The sequence below is a fragment of the Quercus robur genome, chromosome 6 (genome assembly GCF_932294415.1).
Source record: "Quercus robur chromosome 6, dhQueRobu3.1, whole genome shotgun sequence".
Taxonomy (NCBI): Eukaryota; Viridiplantae; Streptophyta; class Magnoliopsida; order Fagales; family Fagaceae; genus Quercus; species Quercus robur.
This window is the reverse complement of record NC_065539.1, coordinates 4683553-4698530: the sequence shown is the minus strand read 5'-3', so window position 1 is coordinate 4698530 and position 14978 is coordinate 4683553. Positions and strand designations below refer to the sequence as shown.

General features: G+C 33.0%; 1 protein-coding gene across 6 annotated transcripts; it reads left to right on the top strand.

Annotated features, from left to right (window-relative positions):
* The first annotated feature begins 3500 nt into the window (after positions 1-3500).
* On the top strand, positions 3501-11362 carry LOC126732398 (linamarin synthase 2-like). 6 transcript variants are annotated; one of them, XM_050435223.1, is made up of 9 exons: positions 3501-4072; positions 4509-4585; positions 4741-4856; positions 6026-6069; positions 6204-6535; positions 7449-7526; positions 7961-8022; positions 8112-8701; positions 10355-11362. In XM_050435223.1, the coding sequence occupies exons 5-9, from the start codon at positions 6368-6370 to the stop codon at positions 11284-11286; spliced, it is 1830 nt and encodes a 609-aa protein (XP_050291180.1). In that variant the 5' UTR covers positions 3501-4072; positions 4509-4585; positions 4741-4856; positions 6026-6069; positions 6204-6367; the 3' UTR covers positions 11287-11362. The 6 variants fall into 6 exon arrangements, with proteins under 6 accessions (XP_050291180.1, XP_050291179.1, XP_050291182.1 ...); XM_050435222.1 differs by having other exon boundaries at positions 4485-4585; XM_050435225.1 differs by having other exon boundaries at positions 3501-4585; positions 8115-8701.
* The last annotated feature ends 3616 nt before the right edge of the window (positions 11363-14978 follow it).

The window sequence follows — 14978 nt, the reverse complement described above, 5'->3', positions numbered from 1 at the left end:
AGTTTGCCAATAAAACTATTTAGCCTATGTGGCATTTTGAACTATTTAACATGGAACTTATGGTTATAATTGTTATTTTGAATTATGAGAAGTATGATTAATATAAATAAATAAATATATATATATATATATATTATGTACTTTATTGTTTATATACACGAGCAAGATGAGTATTTGAGATCATGAAAATTGGATAGCTAATTTTGATTGTATCTGTTATCAAAATTTTAGTTTGAAAACCAAATTCATTCTTGGGTTTATTTATTTATTTATATTGATTACATTAGGTGAGTTTACACAATACACATATTATACATTTTTTTAAAATTATACAAGAAATGTTATAAAAACTATGGATACCAAACACCAGAAAACATTCTCAAGCCCATTTTCAAGGTTATTACCAAACACTGGAAAATGAGATAGTTTTTCAGAAAATGTTCTTTGAAAAATGAATTATTTTCCAGAAAACATTAATGCTGAAACAAACAGAGCGTAAGAGAAAAATCATAAAATGTACCTGAACCAGTTGAGTGGGCCAACAGACATTGCAATTATTGTGTAACAAAATATGCTTCCGGAGTGGGCCAACAGACATTGCAATTATTGTGTAACGAAATATGCTTCCGTTACTTAATTATTCAGCATTTTGACAAATACTACTTTTTTTTCCTTTTCGGTTATAACTAATCGGTAAATATACCATTTTGACCTCCTAAATTTTGCGATTATTGTCAATTTAGTACCTACATTTTGGTAATAGTTAATTTGATTTTTGCTATTTTCAACTTGCAGTAATTTGCTTTCTACCGTTAACTTACTAACGGAAATTAACTATAAATTTCAAATAATAGAGACCAAATAGACTACTACCAAAATATAAAGATCAAATTAATAGTAATCCCAAAATATAAAAAACAAAATGGTATTTTTGCTTAACAAATACCACTTACTTTGATGTAAAAGTAAATAATTTTTCCCGCAATTGGGTTTATTGTAAAAATCTATAGCCTTTCTACTTATATTTCCTTTTAATAGCACAGAGCCGAAAGGGATTACAAGCCCAAATTTAAATTTGATTCCATCTAATATGTAGCTTAACTTGCAAGATGCAGTATGTATGTGTCTCATTCCCAGCACTAGGCCATGTAACACCCTTCGAACAAATACTTGCATAATAAAAGTACTAGCCTTTGAGCACGTGTGTGAAGAGTGTTATGTGTTTTGGATGAGTGTTAGTAATCCAAATTATAATGTATTCAAATTATTAATTTTTACCAAAAAAAATAGAAGAGTCGCTGAGCACACGCGTGATGGCATGCTCAGAGACTAGTCCAAATAGGGTGTATTTAAACATGTAAACATTGAAGTAAATTTTAAATGCAAGGCATTTGCCCAATCTCATGTAAGAATTGTAGTAATATGTGCAATTCCAATAAAAGTTAAGTAAAAGTGGAAGCATGTGCTATGTTAAAATTTATGGACATAACAAAATTGCACAATAATTTGTTATATGAAAGTTTCGCAAAATAATATTTCAACATTATTTTTGAGTTGTGATGGTCTGACACTAAAAATATGTAAACACAATATTTTAGCTGTCATATAATGTTTTTCTTTAGTAATAGCTCTATTGGTTGAAATTTCCCTCCCCCATCTATTGAAGGGTATTAATTTTTTTTTTATATATATAGAAAAGGCTTTCATGTTATTAATTTTTTTCTTAATAATTTTTTAATGGGAGTTATATATATATGAAGTTATTTATAATCTTAAAAGATAGTCATTTAGTTAAAAAAAATCCATAAAAATAACTAAATAAATAAATTATTAAATTTGTATTAAATTTTTAAAAACACCTTGAATACAAAAAAGTTAGTAGGTTTTGAATACATTTTGTATGGTACCTTGGTTTTGGATCCATACATTTGTGTATTTTTCATTGTACATATGGTTTTTTGTTTGATTTAATTTGTATAGAATTTTATTTAATATTTAGGTTGGATTAAAATTAATTGGTAGCTGATTTTTAGTGTAATGTATAATTTTCAATGTCTTTCACACCCTTAGATTTGATTTTCACAAAGCTAGAAATAGGATTAAGGCTGATCAGTTGAAGTAAAAGAAAATTTAAATAGTATTAATTTCTTAAAACACCAAAAATACCGTTTGAGAAGTCCACCTATTCTCTAAGTTTAATATCAAGCGATGTAATTTTTTTTTTTTTTTTTGCATCTATTTTTTTTTTTTTTTGAACCCAAGCCCAAAAGTTTAATGAATGAAAATTATTTCTTTTGGATTGTGAACTTTGTAATGACATAAAAGATATACCGGTTATAGAGTGTCACAATTATCATTTTTCTTAAATGAGAGTTATCAATTTTAAAAAATATATATCCTAAAAGGCAGCCACTTAATCCTAAAAGGTAGCTAGTTATTACAAATCCATAACAAAATTTTCAAATGCTAAAGACTCTCACGTTGTAAACTCAAAAAAATTTTTATTCAATTTTTTAAAATGGTAATTATGTAATTTTATTTAATCATAAAAGATAGGCACTTAGTACACATCCATAACTAAATTTTAGGATGCTTAAAAAAACTATAAAAAATAATAAATAAATAAAACTAAGAAGGGCCGTCAACATTACCATTCATTTAATTTTTTTTTTAAATGTTTTTTTTTTTTAATGTGCAATGAAAGGCATAACAAAGGGCAATATTAAATTTCACAGGGTAGGATATTTACAAAAAATAATCTTTAACAACTACTTTATAGATTGACTACCATTTCACTCACCCAAATTCATCCAATATGCCAGCTATGTAATCTAACAAAATTGTTGATATGACACCCTTAAAAAAAAAAAAAAACAGAAAAATAGAGAGTAAGGCTTATATGTAAGAAAAACAAAAGACAAATAATAGGAGGAAGAAAAAGCACCACTTTGAACACATACACACTACAAAAAACGCGCGTTAGAGCTGCGTTTTGGAGCTGCGTTTTTCAAAAACGCAGCTTCAGGGTGCTGTTTGAGCTGCGTTTTACAAAAACGCAGCTCCATCACTGGACGTATAGCTGCGTTTATTAAACGCGGCTATAGACCAGCTCTAAAGCTGCGTTTTGGGACGCTGAGGCTGCGTTTAGCTAGAGTCGCGTTTTTAAAAACGCGGCTATAGGCCCATCCAGGAATTTTTTTTTTTTTTTTTCAATATATCCCAAAGCTGCGTTTAATAAACGCAGCTTAAACATGTATAGAGCTGCGTTTTATTCAACGCGGCTTATACATGTCTGGAGCTGCGTTTAATAAACGCAGCTTAAACATGTATAGAGCTGCGGTTTATTCAACGCGGCTTATACATGTCTGGAGCTGCGTTTAATAAACGCAGCTTAAACATGTATAGAGCTGCGTTTTATTCAACGCGGCTTATACATGTCTGGAGCTGCGTTTATTAAACGCAGCTTAAACAGGTTTGGTATAAATCAAAAAGAAAAAACCCCTCAGATTACTCTCTCTCTATCCCGATCTCTCACCTTCTCTCTCAGTCTCTCCCTTTGACTCCCAAACCCTCACCGCCGATCCACCCCTCTCTACCACCAATCCTCCTCACCATGGCCGAAGCCGTCACTCTCTCTCACACCAAATCCATCCTTCCAGCTTCAACCAGCTCTTTCTTGCTTGGAAAAGCCTCTGGATTCTTCGATTCTTTCATGAACTCCAAAATCTCACCCTCCAAAGCCAAATCCCCCACTTCACACACCTCCTCACGAACCCAGTCAGCTTGTGAAACCCCAAAAAACCACCAACACAGCTCTTCTTCACCGCCACTTAACTCGAAGACACGAGCTGTGTCTGTACCTGTATGGTTTTCCTTCTCTTCCTTCTTCTTCTTGAATCGGTAACAAAGACAACGGAAGGCAAGGAAAGAGACTGGGGCCGAGAGTTTGGCGAGACTAGGAGGTGAGAGCATGGTTCAGGCATTTCGTTGAACACCTTGAGGGAAGCAAGTAAAAGGTTAAGGCAGAGAAAGTTGAGGGTGCATCGGGTAGACTGATCTATTGGCTATTCTGGTGTGGATGGGACCCTATACCCTTTTGTTTCATTAATTGAATTTTGTTAATTGGATGATTGTTTGGTAGACCCACTTTTTTTTCAAATTATTATTTTGGTTTACATGCTAAATTTATGGCTGTAGAAAAATTATGAGCTAAGATTGTGGTCCTCTGCTTTTTTTGTTTTGTGAATGCTTTTATCTGGGTTTTGGATTTTGTTTATGAAAATTGGACGATAATTTGTTTTTTAAGGTTAGTAACTTAGGTAAGCATAATTTGTTTTGAGGTTGAAATTATATCTTGCGGGTGTTCTTTTTCTTGATGATTAGTTTTTTGTATAGTCATTTATGTTAATTCCCCCCCCCCCCCCCCTTTCTTTGCCGTTTATATGTTTGATTCAATTGTTCTTTTTTTTGAGCAAATTCGTAAGCTTGAAAAGCTTTATGGTGGAAAGGTTTATATGGGGCTTCGAATTCCAGATGCTGACATGGGTTCACGACAGAATATCGACATGGTTCTTGTTAACAAAGGGTAAGAGTTTCAAAATTTCTCAACTTTGATTTACTGATGAGAAAATATTGGAAAATTCAAGGATATAAATAGTGAAAAAAGAGAGGTTTAATAAAGTTGGAATCTTTTTTACTCAGCATGCTTCAATTTCTCTTGTTTTTTTGTATATTGCATAGGGAGGCAGTGGTGATATCAGTTAAGAATATATTAGGATTTGCATCGATGAATTCGGATGGCAGCTGGGTTTGTGAAGGCGGCAGTAAGCACAAACGCAGAACGATTTCCCGATCCTGTAAGTCATGGTTCAGATTATAGTTTCTTAGTGTATGAATTTAGCATTCCTCAAGCATTTTTATTGCTTTGAATGTTGCCCAAGAATGTTGGGAACTGTATCTATATGTGGTAATGATCATGCTGTAGATCACCAACATGTATAATACCTCAAAAAGAAATTGTTAATGGCAGCCAAGTCAGTTAAGAATTAGTTGACAGTAGTCAGATTTTTGAAGTGCGTGTTCAATATAGTTCAGCTCATAATTAACTCTAAATCTGTTAAGGTCATGGATCTTTATAAATAGACTGATGTATGTGTATCGGTGTAGTATGGTGGGATGCTAAGAAACTATAATCATTCTTTTTCCTTTTGTTTTCATCTTCTTCTGCCTTTATCTTCAATAGTTTGGTTTGTGTCTCTCATATGACATTCAGTTTATTTTGATCAATAGCTCGCCAGATGTACTCAGATAGACAGAACTTAATAATTGTTTCATTAAGAAGCTATAACATGCGGCCCTAACTTGTTTGGTGATAGTGATATTCCTAACTTCTTCTATGTTAACTCATGCTCTTGTTCTCATTTAATTGTCAATTCCATGGATACCTAAAATGCTTGATAATTAGTAGAAAAGGTATTATGTTCGTCTAAGGCTTGCTTTGATGGGTTATTTGGTGGCTTAAGGTTATGGAAAGCTTTAGGTTCATGGTTCTGACATGTATGGAGAAGGGCTTGAATTGATATTGTAAAAAAGAAGGAAAAGAGAGAAGTTTGTATCTGTTCAGAGTTGTCTGGACATTAGTAGTGTGCCAAAGAAGAAAATAAAAAAAGAATATTCTAGGCACACATGCCTTCAACAATGCAAGCCACTTGTAATCACATTAATCAATTTGGTACTCTTTTCTGAATCAATGAAGCATATTTTTATGTATATTCATTTGCTTTTATTTTTCTTGTTAGGGCTAGGAATATCAATTTAACTAGTAAATTAAAGGCCTTATAAAACTTAATAAAGACTCCTAATATGGGTAGCATAGATTTAGCGTTTGGCTTACAAAGAGGATATTTTTTCTATAGCCATGCAAGAGGACATTTTTTTCTATATTCATTGTTTTGACTCTTTCTAGAATCTAGAGTCCTTGACTATAGGCAGAATAACATTTACTTGAATTGATTGCATCCAGCAGAATCATCACCACCAACTAGATCGAGATTTTCAGCATATAAAATTGTAAGATTTTCCTCTCTTTACCTTCAAACTACTCATGATTATTCCAACGTTGGAGATACTCTTGAGGGCCTAACATATTCATAAACACAGAAAAAACCTAATAATAATACGAACCTTGAACTTTTGTATGGAAGGAATGGCGAACTTGGTATTGTGGCGGCTCCAATCCTTTTGGAGAGAAACATGGGGTGCGGGTGCGGGTGTGGCCTCAACTATGTCAGTCCTTGCTGCTTCAATGGCCTTCACCTCTAAGTACCTAAGCAGCACTCCTATTAGGTGATCTCCAGCCAATAAGTTCATGTTCATGGCGGAGCAACAGCAACTTGTTCATGACTTCAGAATTGTTTGCATGGGATTGGGCTCTCGTTTGAATCCAAAGCTTATTTTGCTAAGGAGTGGACCAGTACATGCATTACTCCCTCAGTACATGAAGATCAAGCACGTCAATTATCACAAAAAAGCAATGGTAAGCCTTTTCTTTTCTTTTTTTGAAAGGAGCTATGGTAAACTTAGTACCATAATCAATATACGCATATTGTACATAATTAGCTCCACATGTGAAAATCTTAAAATATAAATAAAGACTCTGCATCTCAAGAAAGACACACATCATATATTGACTTCTTATGTTAGTATATCGTTAGTTTAGGGATTTCTGTAGTCTTTTTTAAATGAGGCATTGATTTAATTAAGTAGTAGCTTTTTATCTTGCACTATCTTTATTAATATATATATATATATATATATTTTTTTTTTTTAGAATCTTGCACTATCTTTATTGGTTCTTTAATTTGAAAAATACCAAAACCTACGACAAACCATGTGGATTAGAATTCAGATAATTTCAACAAAAGCAGATATATGACATTTTATTTTTTCACATGTGCAAATGGCCATTTTGTGATGGATCAGTTTTATCTAAATTCATCAATAACAATATTTTTATTATAACACTAATTATAACAAACCATGTTAATACTATAATTTTTTTTTAAATAATTAGTGTGACTACCCATATTATTTCTAAAAACTTGGAGGCACACTAAATAGGAGATGGGTGGAATCAAAGAGTATTTTTTTTTTCGTAAGGAGTGGAGGGGTGCAAATTAAAAATTTATGGTTTCCCAAGAAATTTATAATCTGCCCTCTCACAGATGAAAACTTTGGGTATATTTTGTATTTTGATTTTTCATTAAGCAAATCTAAATCTCTGCTTAACTACACAGACTTTGAATGGCCATAACGAGCGTCTAAATGTGCTGCCCCAAGTAATACTTGTTCCTTTTTTGGCAATAAAGTGTATTTTGCTTATATAAGGTTCTTTTTGGCAATAAAGTGTTTGTACCAATCTGAGAAGAATTCTTTGCTTTGTCAACTAGGTGGCAAGATGCACACAGATCATCAGTCCAAACACTGAAGATGCCAAATATGTTATAAATTTTTGTTATCCTGGAAAGGTATACTTCAATTTGGCCATCACCTCATGTAGTACATTTTTTTGGAGGTGTTTGAAATATGAAATTTTTCTTCACCCACCAAAACTAATACCACCATTTTTCAAGTTTTGTCCATCTATTTTCATATTTTTCAACTTATTTTTAAGCTTACATTGTCCCTATCAGTGCCTTTTCTTTTCTTTTGTTGAAATATGAACAAGTGGGAAACATTTTTGTTTTTAAACTTAAATGTTCAACTATGTTTTCTAATGATATATGCATTTTGAATTGCTTTAGTGTCTTATATTTTATGCCCTGCAAACAGAGTGGGATTTTATATGGACATGGCATTTTAGCTTAAACATACTGTGCCTGAATCTTAATTTTGTTTATTAACTCATTTAGTCATGCATGTAACAATTGGATCTGATATAATTCTAATTTATTGACTGCAGTATGCTGTTGCTCTGGGTGACACAGTTTCCCCAACTGACATTGAAGAAGGCATGCGTGTGGGGTGAGTATAAGATATTCATGTCATCTGATCTTCTGATTATGCTACACCCATCTAACGGCTAATATTGAAGCATTTTGCCTATAAAATAGCAGTAAGGCACAAAGCTCGGAAAGCTATCCCAATTCTGAAACCCAAGTATTTGATTCTAATAGCTTAAAAATTGGCTCCATGGGTTCAGAAGAAACCCCAAAACCCCATGCAGTTTTTCTCCCATACCCATCACAAGGCCATGTAACACCCATGATGCGACTAGCCAAGCTCGTTCACTCAAGGGGCTTTCATATAACCTTTGTTAACACTGAGTTCAACCACAGACGCTTAATCAGGTCCAAAGGACTTGACTACGTAAAGGGCCTGCCTGATTTCCGGTTTGAAACAATACCAGAAGGTTTGCCACCGTCCGATCGTGATGCAACCCAAGATATCCCAGCGCTATGTGATTCCGTAAGAAAGAATTGTTTGGCCCCGTTTAAAGAGCTAGTGCTTAAGCTCAACTCATCCGAGTCTGAAGTGCCTTTGGTTACTTGCATAATCTCTGATGGCTTCATGAGTTTTGCTATTAAAGCTGGTGAGGAATTAGGCATCCCGGAGGTTCAATTTTGGACTGCCTCTGCTTGTGGCTTCTTGGGATATCTCTACTTCCCTGAACTTATCAAAAGAGGCGTTATTCCATTTAAAGGTACAAATTTGTCTACTTTTGTTTTTCCAAAGCTTGGATGGTACTAAGAATACAAATCATATAGCTTATGATTTTTACTCCACCAATTACAATTTATCTTATATTATTTTTTATATTTTTCTTATAAAATAACTTAAGTTTAAAATTAGAAGAAAAAAATAGATATATAACATGTTGTAATTGGTATAGTATAAAGTGGAATACAAAGTGGTACAAAGGATTTTTAAATCTAGTATAAATGGGTTATGATTCTAAGTTTTTTTTTTTTTTTTTTTAACTTATTTTATAAGTATGAATGGCACAAATTAAGAAGATACATGAACATTTTCATTTTCATAAATTTCACATTTCACGTTTAAATGGCTTGATATTAGATAGACTTGACAAATGGGTCGACTCAGGTCAGGTTTATCAAGTTAGAGTAAAAAATGGATCATGCTAAACACATTGAAGATCAAGTCAAGTGAGTTGTGGGTTGGTTTGTTCAGGTACTGGTCAACTCGTATTTTTCTACATACAAAAATAATAATAATAATAACAATATATGATCATATTTTTTTTTCCCCCTTCTTGTCAATACAAATAAGAGAAAAACTAAAAAATACTCAAAAATAGAAGTTAAATAATGCACAAATTCTTTAGTTTACTTTATACAATCTAAAGTTCAATAATGGTATTATCACCATAAAAGAACAAAAGAAAATACTAAATGTCATGTACCATATCAAGTTATCAACCTAATCATGTGCACCTATTCCTGTTGCATGTAAAATAACAATAATAAGTTAAATTAGCTAGAATGATAATTAATTTTTTTAGTTTTTATTTTTAATTTTTATTAAAAAAAGCTTTATAAATAACACATTACATATTAGGTAAAGAAAAATGAGTAAATATTTAATATGAATTGCAACAGCATTATAGCTCAATACCAAAGGGTAAGTTTTAAAGAAAGACAAAAGCAATACTAACAGGGTAAAAAAAAAACTGTCCAAAAAATCCAACTTTTGTTAATTATTGACTTGGCAAATATCTGGTAAAGTTACTTTCCAATGTCCTATCGTGTTGGGCCCAATTTGTCCTGGTGATATGAATTAAAGGGGGGAAAAGTTTATCTTATAATGGGCTGTATGAGTAAGAGAAATCATATTATAGCGAGACAGCCGATAAATATATAGTGATTGCCGGAAATAAAATAAAAGAAGTCTAGTTTTGGACTAATAATAAAGAGGCTGAGGAATTGTAAAACACAGTTATGAGACTCTTTTTGTCTAGCTAACATCTGATCATTGTTGTGTAGCACTGTAGCTCATACATCTAAAGGGATCACATGTACACCTAGTCTTGTCCCATTTGCTAGTCACTTAATTATGAGAATGAGTATTGTAATTTCTAAATTTGTATGTGATCATAAATTTATCTTTTTCTCCTAGAGTGATGAGTAATGATCTTATGTCCCAAAAAAATATACACAAGTTAAATTTGCGTTCACAAGACACATGAAAAGTGATTACTGTTGTGAAAATTTGTATTTGGAGTCTGGGACATGCAATATCAACATGATTTCTATTTGTAAAAATTGAAATATTTAGCTTGCACAACTGTGACAACTTTTCCTAAAATTTAAGCAAAATGTATTTTCAATGTTTACAGATGAAAGCTTTAAATATGATGGCACTCTTGAGACACCAATCAATTGGATACCAGGAATGAAAAACATCAGGCTTATGGACCTCCCTAGTTTCATTAGAACCACTGACATCAATGAAATATTGTTCGACTATTCGGGATCAGAAACACGAAATTGCTTGAATTCTTCGGCAATCATCTTCAACACATTTGATGAGTTAGAGCATGATGTCATAGAAGAAATTACAGCGAAATTTCCTCACATTTACAATATAGGTCCACTTTCCTTGCTAGAACAGCATTTACCAGAGAACCAATTCATGTCTATAAGTTCAAGCTTATGGAAAGAAGACTCAAAATGCCTCCAATGGCTTGATAAAAGGGAACCCAACTCAGTTGTGTACATAAATTATGGAAGCATGACCATAATCACAAAACAACAGTTTGATGAATTTGCATGGGGGCTTGCAAATAGCAAGCACACTTTTTTGTGGATAGTTAGGCCTGATGTGGTAATGGGAGATTCAATAATTTTGCCTGAAGAATTTTTTGAGGAGACTAAGGATAGGGGATTGCTAACAACTTGGTGCCCCCAAGAGAAAGTGCTAGCGCACCCATCTATAGGGGTTTACCTAACACATTGTGGTTGGAATTCGATGTTAGAAAGTGTATGTGCTGGTGTGCCTATTATTTGCTGGCCTTTCTTTGCTGAGCAACAAACAAATTGTCGGTATGCATGTACCACTTGGGAGATTGGTGTGGAGGTTAACGAGGATGTTAAACGTGATGAGATTGAAGCACTTGTTAAGGAAATGATGGAAGGGGAAAAGGGGAAGGCCGCAAGGCAAAAGGCTAGCGAATGGAAGAAAAAAGCAATGGAAGCAACTAATATTGAAGGATCATCATACAAGAATTTTGAAAGATTAATTAAGGAGGCTCTCCTCATTGGTGAGTAAATGGTAAAACTATCCTGTGAATATTTTAGGCTATTGTATTTACATCTATAATAATGTCATCCTGTCATGTTTTTCATGTGGGAAAGTAGCCATCTCTATTTGAAATGCATTCATTTCATGTTTCAGATTAAATATTGCTGATCTAAAAGTGTAAGCCTACTACCTCATTTAAACTTTTAAATGGCATGACAATCTATACATTATTAGATTCTAGAATTAAAATCTTAACCGTGAAATGAGCTTTCTTCATTTAAAAGATCATGTTCCCCATTTATGAGGTAGGACATAATATGGGTTCACTTTGTTCATTTTTATTATGTAATGTTTAGAAGTTTAAGATTTAAGATTTTATTTGCTTAATTTTAGATGCTCTCGTAAGTTTACAAGTTAATGTATAATAATTTATGCTATTGTTTTAATCGCAATTTTTTGGGGATAAAAAAAGATTTATAGAGTGTTTAAATAGTAGACCAAGATTCAAATAATGATAAATTGTAATCGGTTTATTTACTTTCATCTGGTTGATTTCAAAAAAATTTCTTATATATTCAAGAAGTTCCTTGTAAATTCAAGAATTTGCGACAAGTTAGAATAATATACAAACCCTTTTATGCTTTTGCTATACGTCGAGCTTGTTAGTATCCTGCAATGCTAAAAGGTGAAGATGAAACAATTGCATTATTTATGGGGTACAAGTCCTCAGTGTGGCCGTGAAGCTAATGGTGAGATGATATTATAATTATAACTATTAATGCTCTTACTGATCAACAAATCACCATCTTAATTCTCTGCTACATTAATTTTCCAAAGTGGACCCTCGAAAAAAGCCCACAAGGGCCCAAGTCATAAACCCAAACCAGCGTTTCTGTATAACATGAGGAAATCAACCTAGTCACATGCCTTGAATTAAGAGTGTCTATGTGGCAGAACGGGACGGGATCCAACATAAGACTGAACAACCTCAAAATCTATGGCAAATAACCAATATGACCATCGTTCATTCAAAAAACAATATTTTGGAAGGTGAGTAAAATGGCTTGACCTATAGCCAAAGCTTGCAAAGGAGCTTAAGAAGCGCTGAGTGTGTGGTTCAAGGTTTGAATCTAAATATGGATTCACTTAAGTTGCCTTCCTCAGCAGCTCAATGTTCATTAGTGTCCCTCGTGGGATTAGGAAATTATGGCTTATCGTGGTGTCCCTACACCTCAACAGAGTCCCGAACCCAACGAATAGGGTGTTACTATAGTCACGTCCAAGTAGGATTGCCACGTTGGTTTCCCCACTACCCTTTTTTGTTCATTAAAAAAATTATAAAAATAAAAATAAAAAAATAAAAAAAATAAAAACCTTGCAAAGGAGCTTATCCCGTCACAATTAAAGCCCCCCAAGGAGATAAGGTTTGGTAAGAAGAGGGGAAGATATGGTATTGTAGCATTTTGTCACGGCTTTTGGCTATTGTGCTTGCAAGGGAAACACATATGTCCCCAAAAAACAAAAGAGAAAGGGAAGCTACTACAAGATGCATGTCAAGTCCATTGAAAAAATTGTACATAAAATTTAAATTAAAAAATATATAAAAAAAATAAAAACTAAAAGCTAAGCTTATAGTTGATGCGAAACATCTACTAAATTGGCTCCTTCACTTGGCCTTTATTGGGATATGGCATCAGACTATTTTGGATAGGATTCCAAACCTCTTAGATTTGACTGGTTCTAGTTGGGCAGCAAGTCTACAAGAGTTGGGATCAAAGCTCCCTTATAGCAATAAGCAACTACTCTATTTTACCTGTGTTTGCAAAAAAAGAAGTATCGACTAATTCATGTCATTTCATTAACATAACATATATATTTTTTTCGTCATGTTAAAACTTTTGGAGCAATGGCTAATAAACTACTTTTAAAAAGTCTTAACACCATCCTTATTGAAAATATAAAAAATTAATTAATTTTTTTTATATAAAAAGTTTTCAAAAATATTTTTTAAATTAATAATATTACAACATCCATTAATTTATCTTCTTTTTTTTCTTTTTTTCTTTTTTGGTTTTGATGTTTGTGCCCAAGCTGATAGTGGCATAGTAGAATAGTGGCATAGTAGAACCAAAGGCTCATTTTTCAGGAGTTGACTCCCCTATTTTTAACAAAAGTCCAAACCAATAGTTGTCCAATCAATTTGCGACACGCGTCTGGGGTATAACCGTAAGAAACACTGGCCATATGTATAATATACCCTCAATGTTCTTCAAGCATGGAGTTTTCATCGTATAAAAAGTATCAATATAATCATATGTAGCTGTAGGCAATATCTTCACGACTGCGCAGAACCGTTTCTTTTTTTATCGAGGAAAGGGGAAAAGGTTGACTGAAACATTGGCACCATAGAGAATTCTTGAACGGTGGTGCCGAAACGTGGTATTTAGGCTGAAGAACCACGTACATGTGAAGCACACGTGTTGCAGGCACCAATGTAGTGTTTGACTGTTAGTTTCATGGAACCACAGTTGCTCCAATGCGTACAAAAAGCAAACAGCTAAAATGATAGAGATGGAGAATTCAATCCATTTTTATCTTTAATTCTATCTGGGACCATTGTATGCAAGTAAAGCTTTGCCATTGGTTACTCAACCTATCATTAGGTAACAAACAAAAAAAAAAAAAGGTGCTTTAAGCTTTCTTAACAATAATGTCTCATCATGATGTCCTATAAATAAATAAATAAAGTCTAATGACGTTGCATATTATTTTAATCTAATGAACTTATAGTCTGTTTAAATTGAGGGGAAGAAGAAGGAGTAGAGTAGAGTAAAATAGATTTAGTACAAAATTAGTTTATTTTTAGCCAACTCTACTCACTCCCTTCCACTCCCCCTCCTTCCCCCCTCCATTCAAACAGGCCATTAGTTTCAACCATTCTCAATTGGCATAGTTGATGTTAAATTTCTATAAATTTGTAAGCAATCATGTTTAAGATGATCTTTCCTCAAAGCTATAAATCATCATGATAGCATTTTTTGAACAATCAAACAATAATTAAGAGAATGGTAGACTAAGGGTCTATTTGGATTGAGGGAAAGGAAGGAAATATAGAGTAGAATTGACTAAAAATAAACTAATTTTGGGTCAATTCTTATCTACTCTACTCTACTCCCCCTTAATACAAACAGATCATAAAAGTCAATTTGCATACAATTAATTAATGAAACAGTTCTTTTTTTCTTTTTCGATAGTTGAAATGAGTCTGAGGGATTCAAACTATGAATATCTTCATTGAGAATATTAGAAAATGCCAGTTGAATTATAACATTATTGGCAGTTAATTAATTCTACAGTTGACGTGAACATAAAGTCATAAACACCTAAAAAAGAATAATTGGAAAGATACTAGTATGGTATTGATAACAAGAGCTTCAATGCTTAATGGCCCGTTTGGATTGAAGGAGGAGGAAATGAGAGTGGAGGAGAGTAAAGTAAAGTTTGCTGAAAATAAACTAATTTTAGGCTAACTTTACTCTGCTCTCCTCTACTCTTACTCCCTCCCTCCAATCCAAATAGACCGTAAGTTAGTGAGTATTGTCTCTTTTTTAGAAAGAAAATAGGGTTTTTCTTTTTCTTTTTCTTTTTTTTATATCATGAACACTTACCTTAATGATAGTTGTAATTTCATTTATAAATTATGGAATAACCAGTTGTAA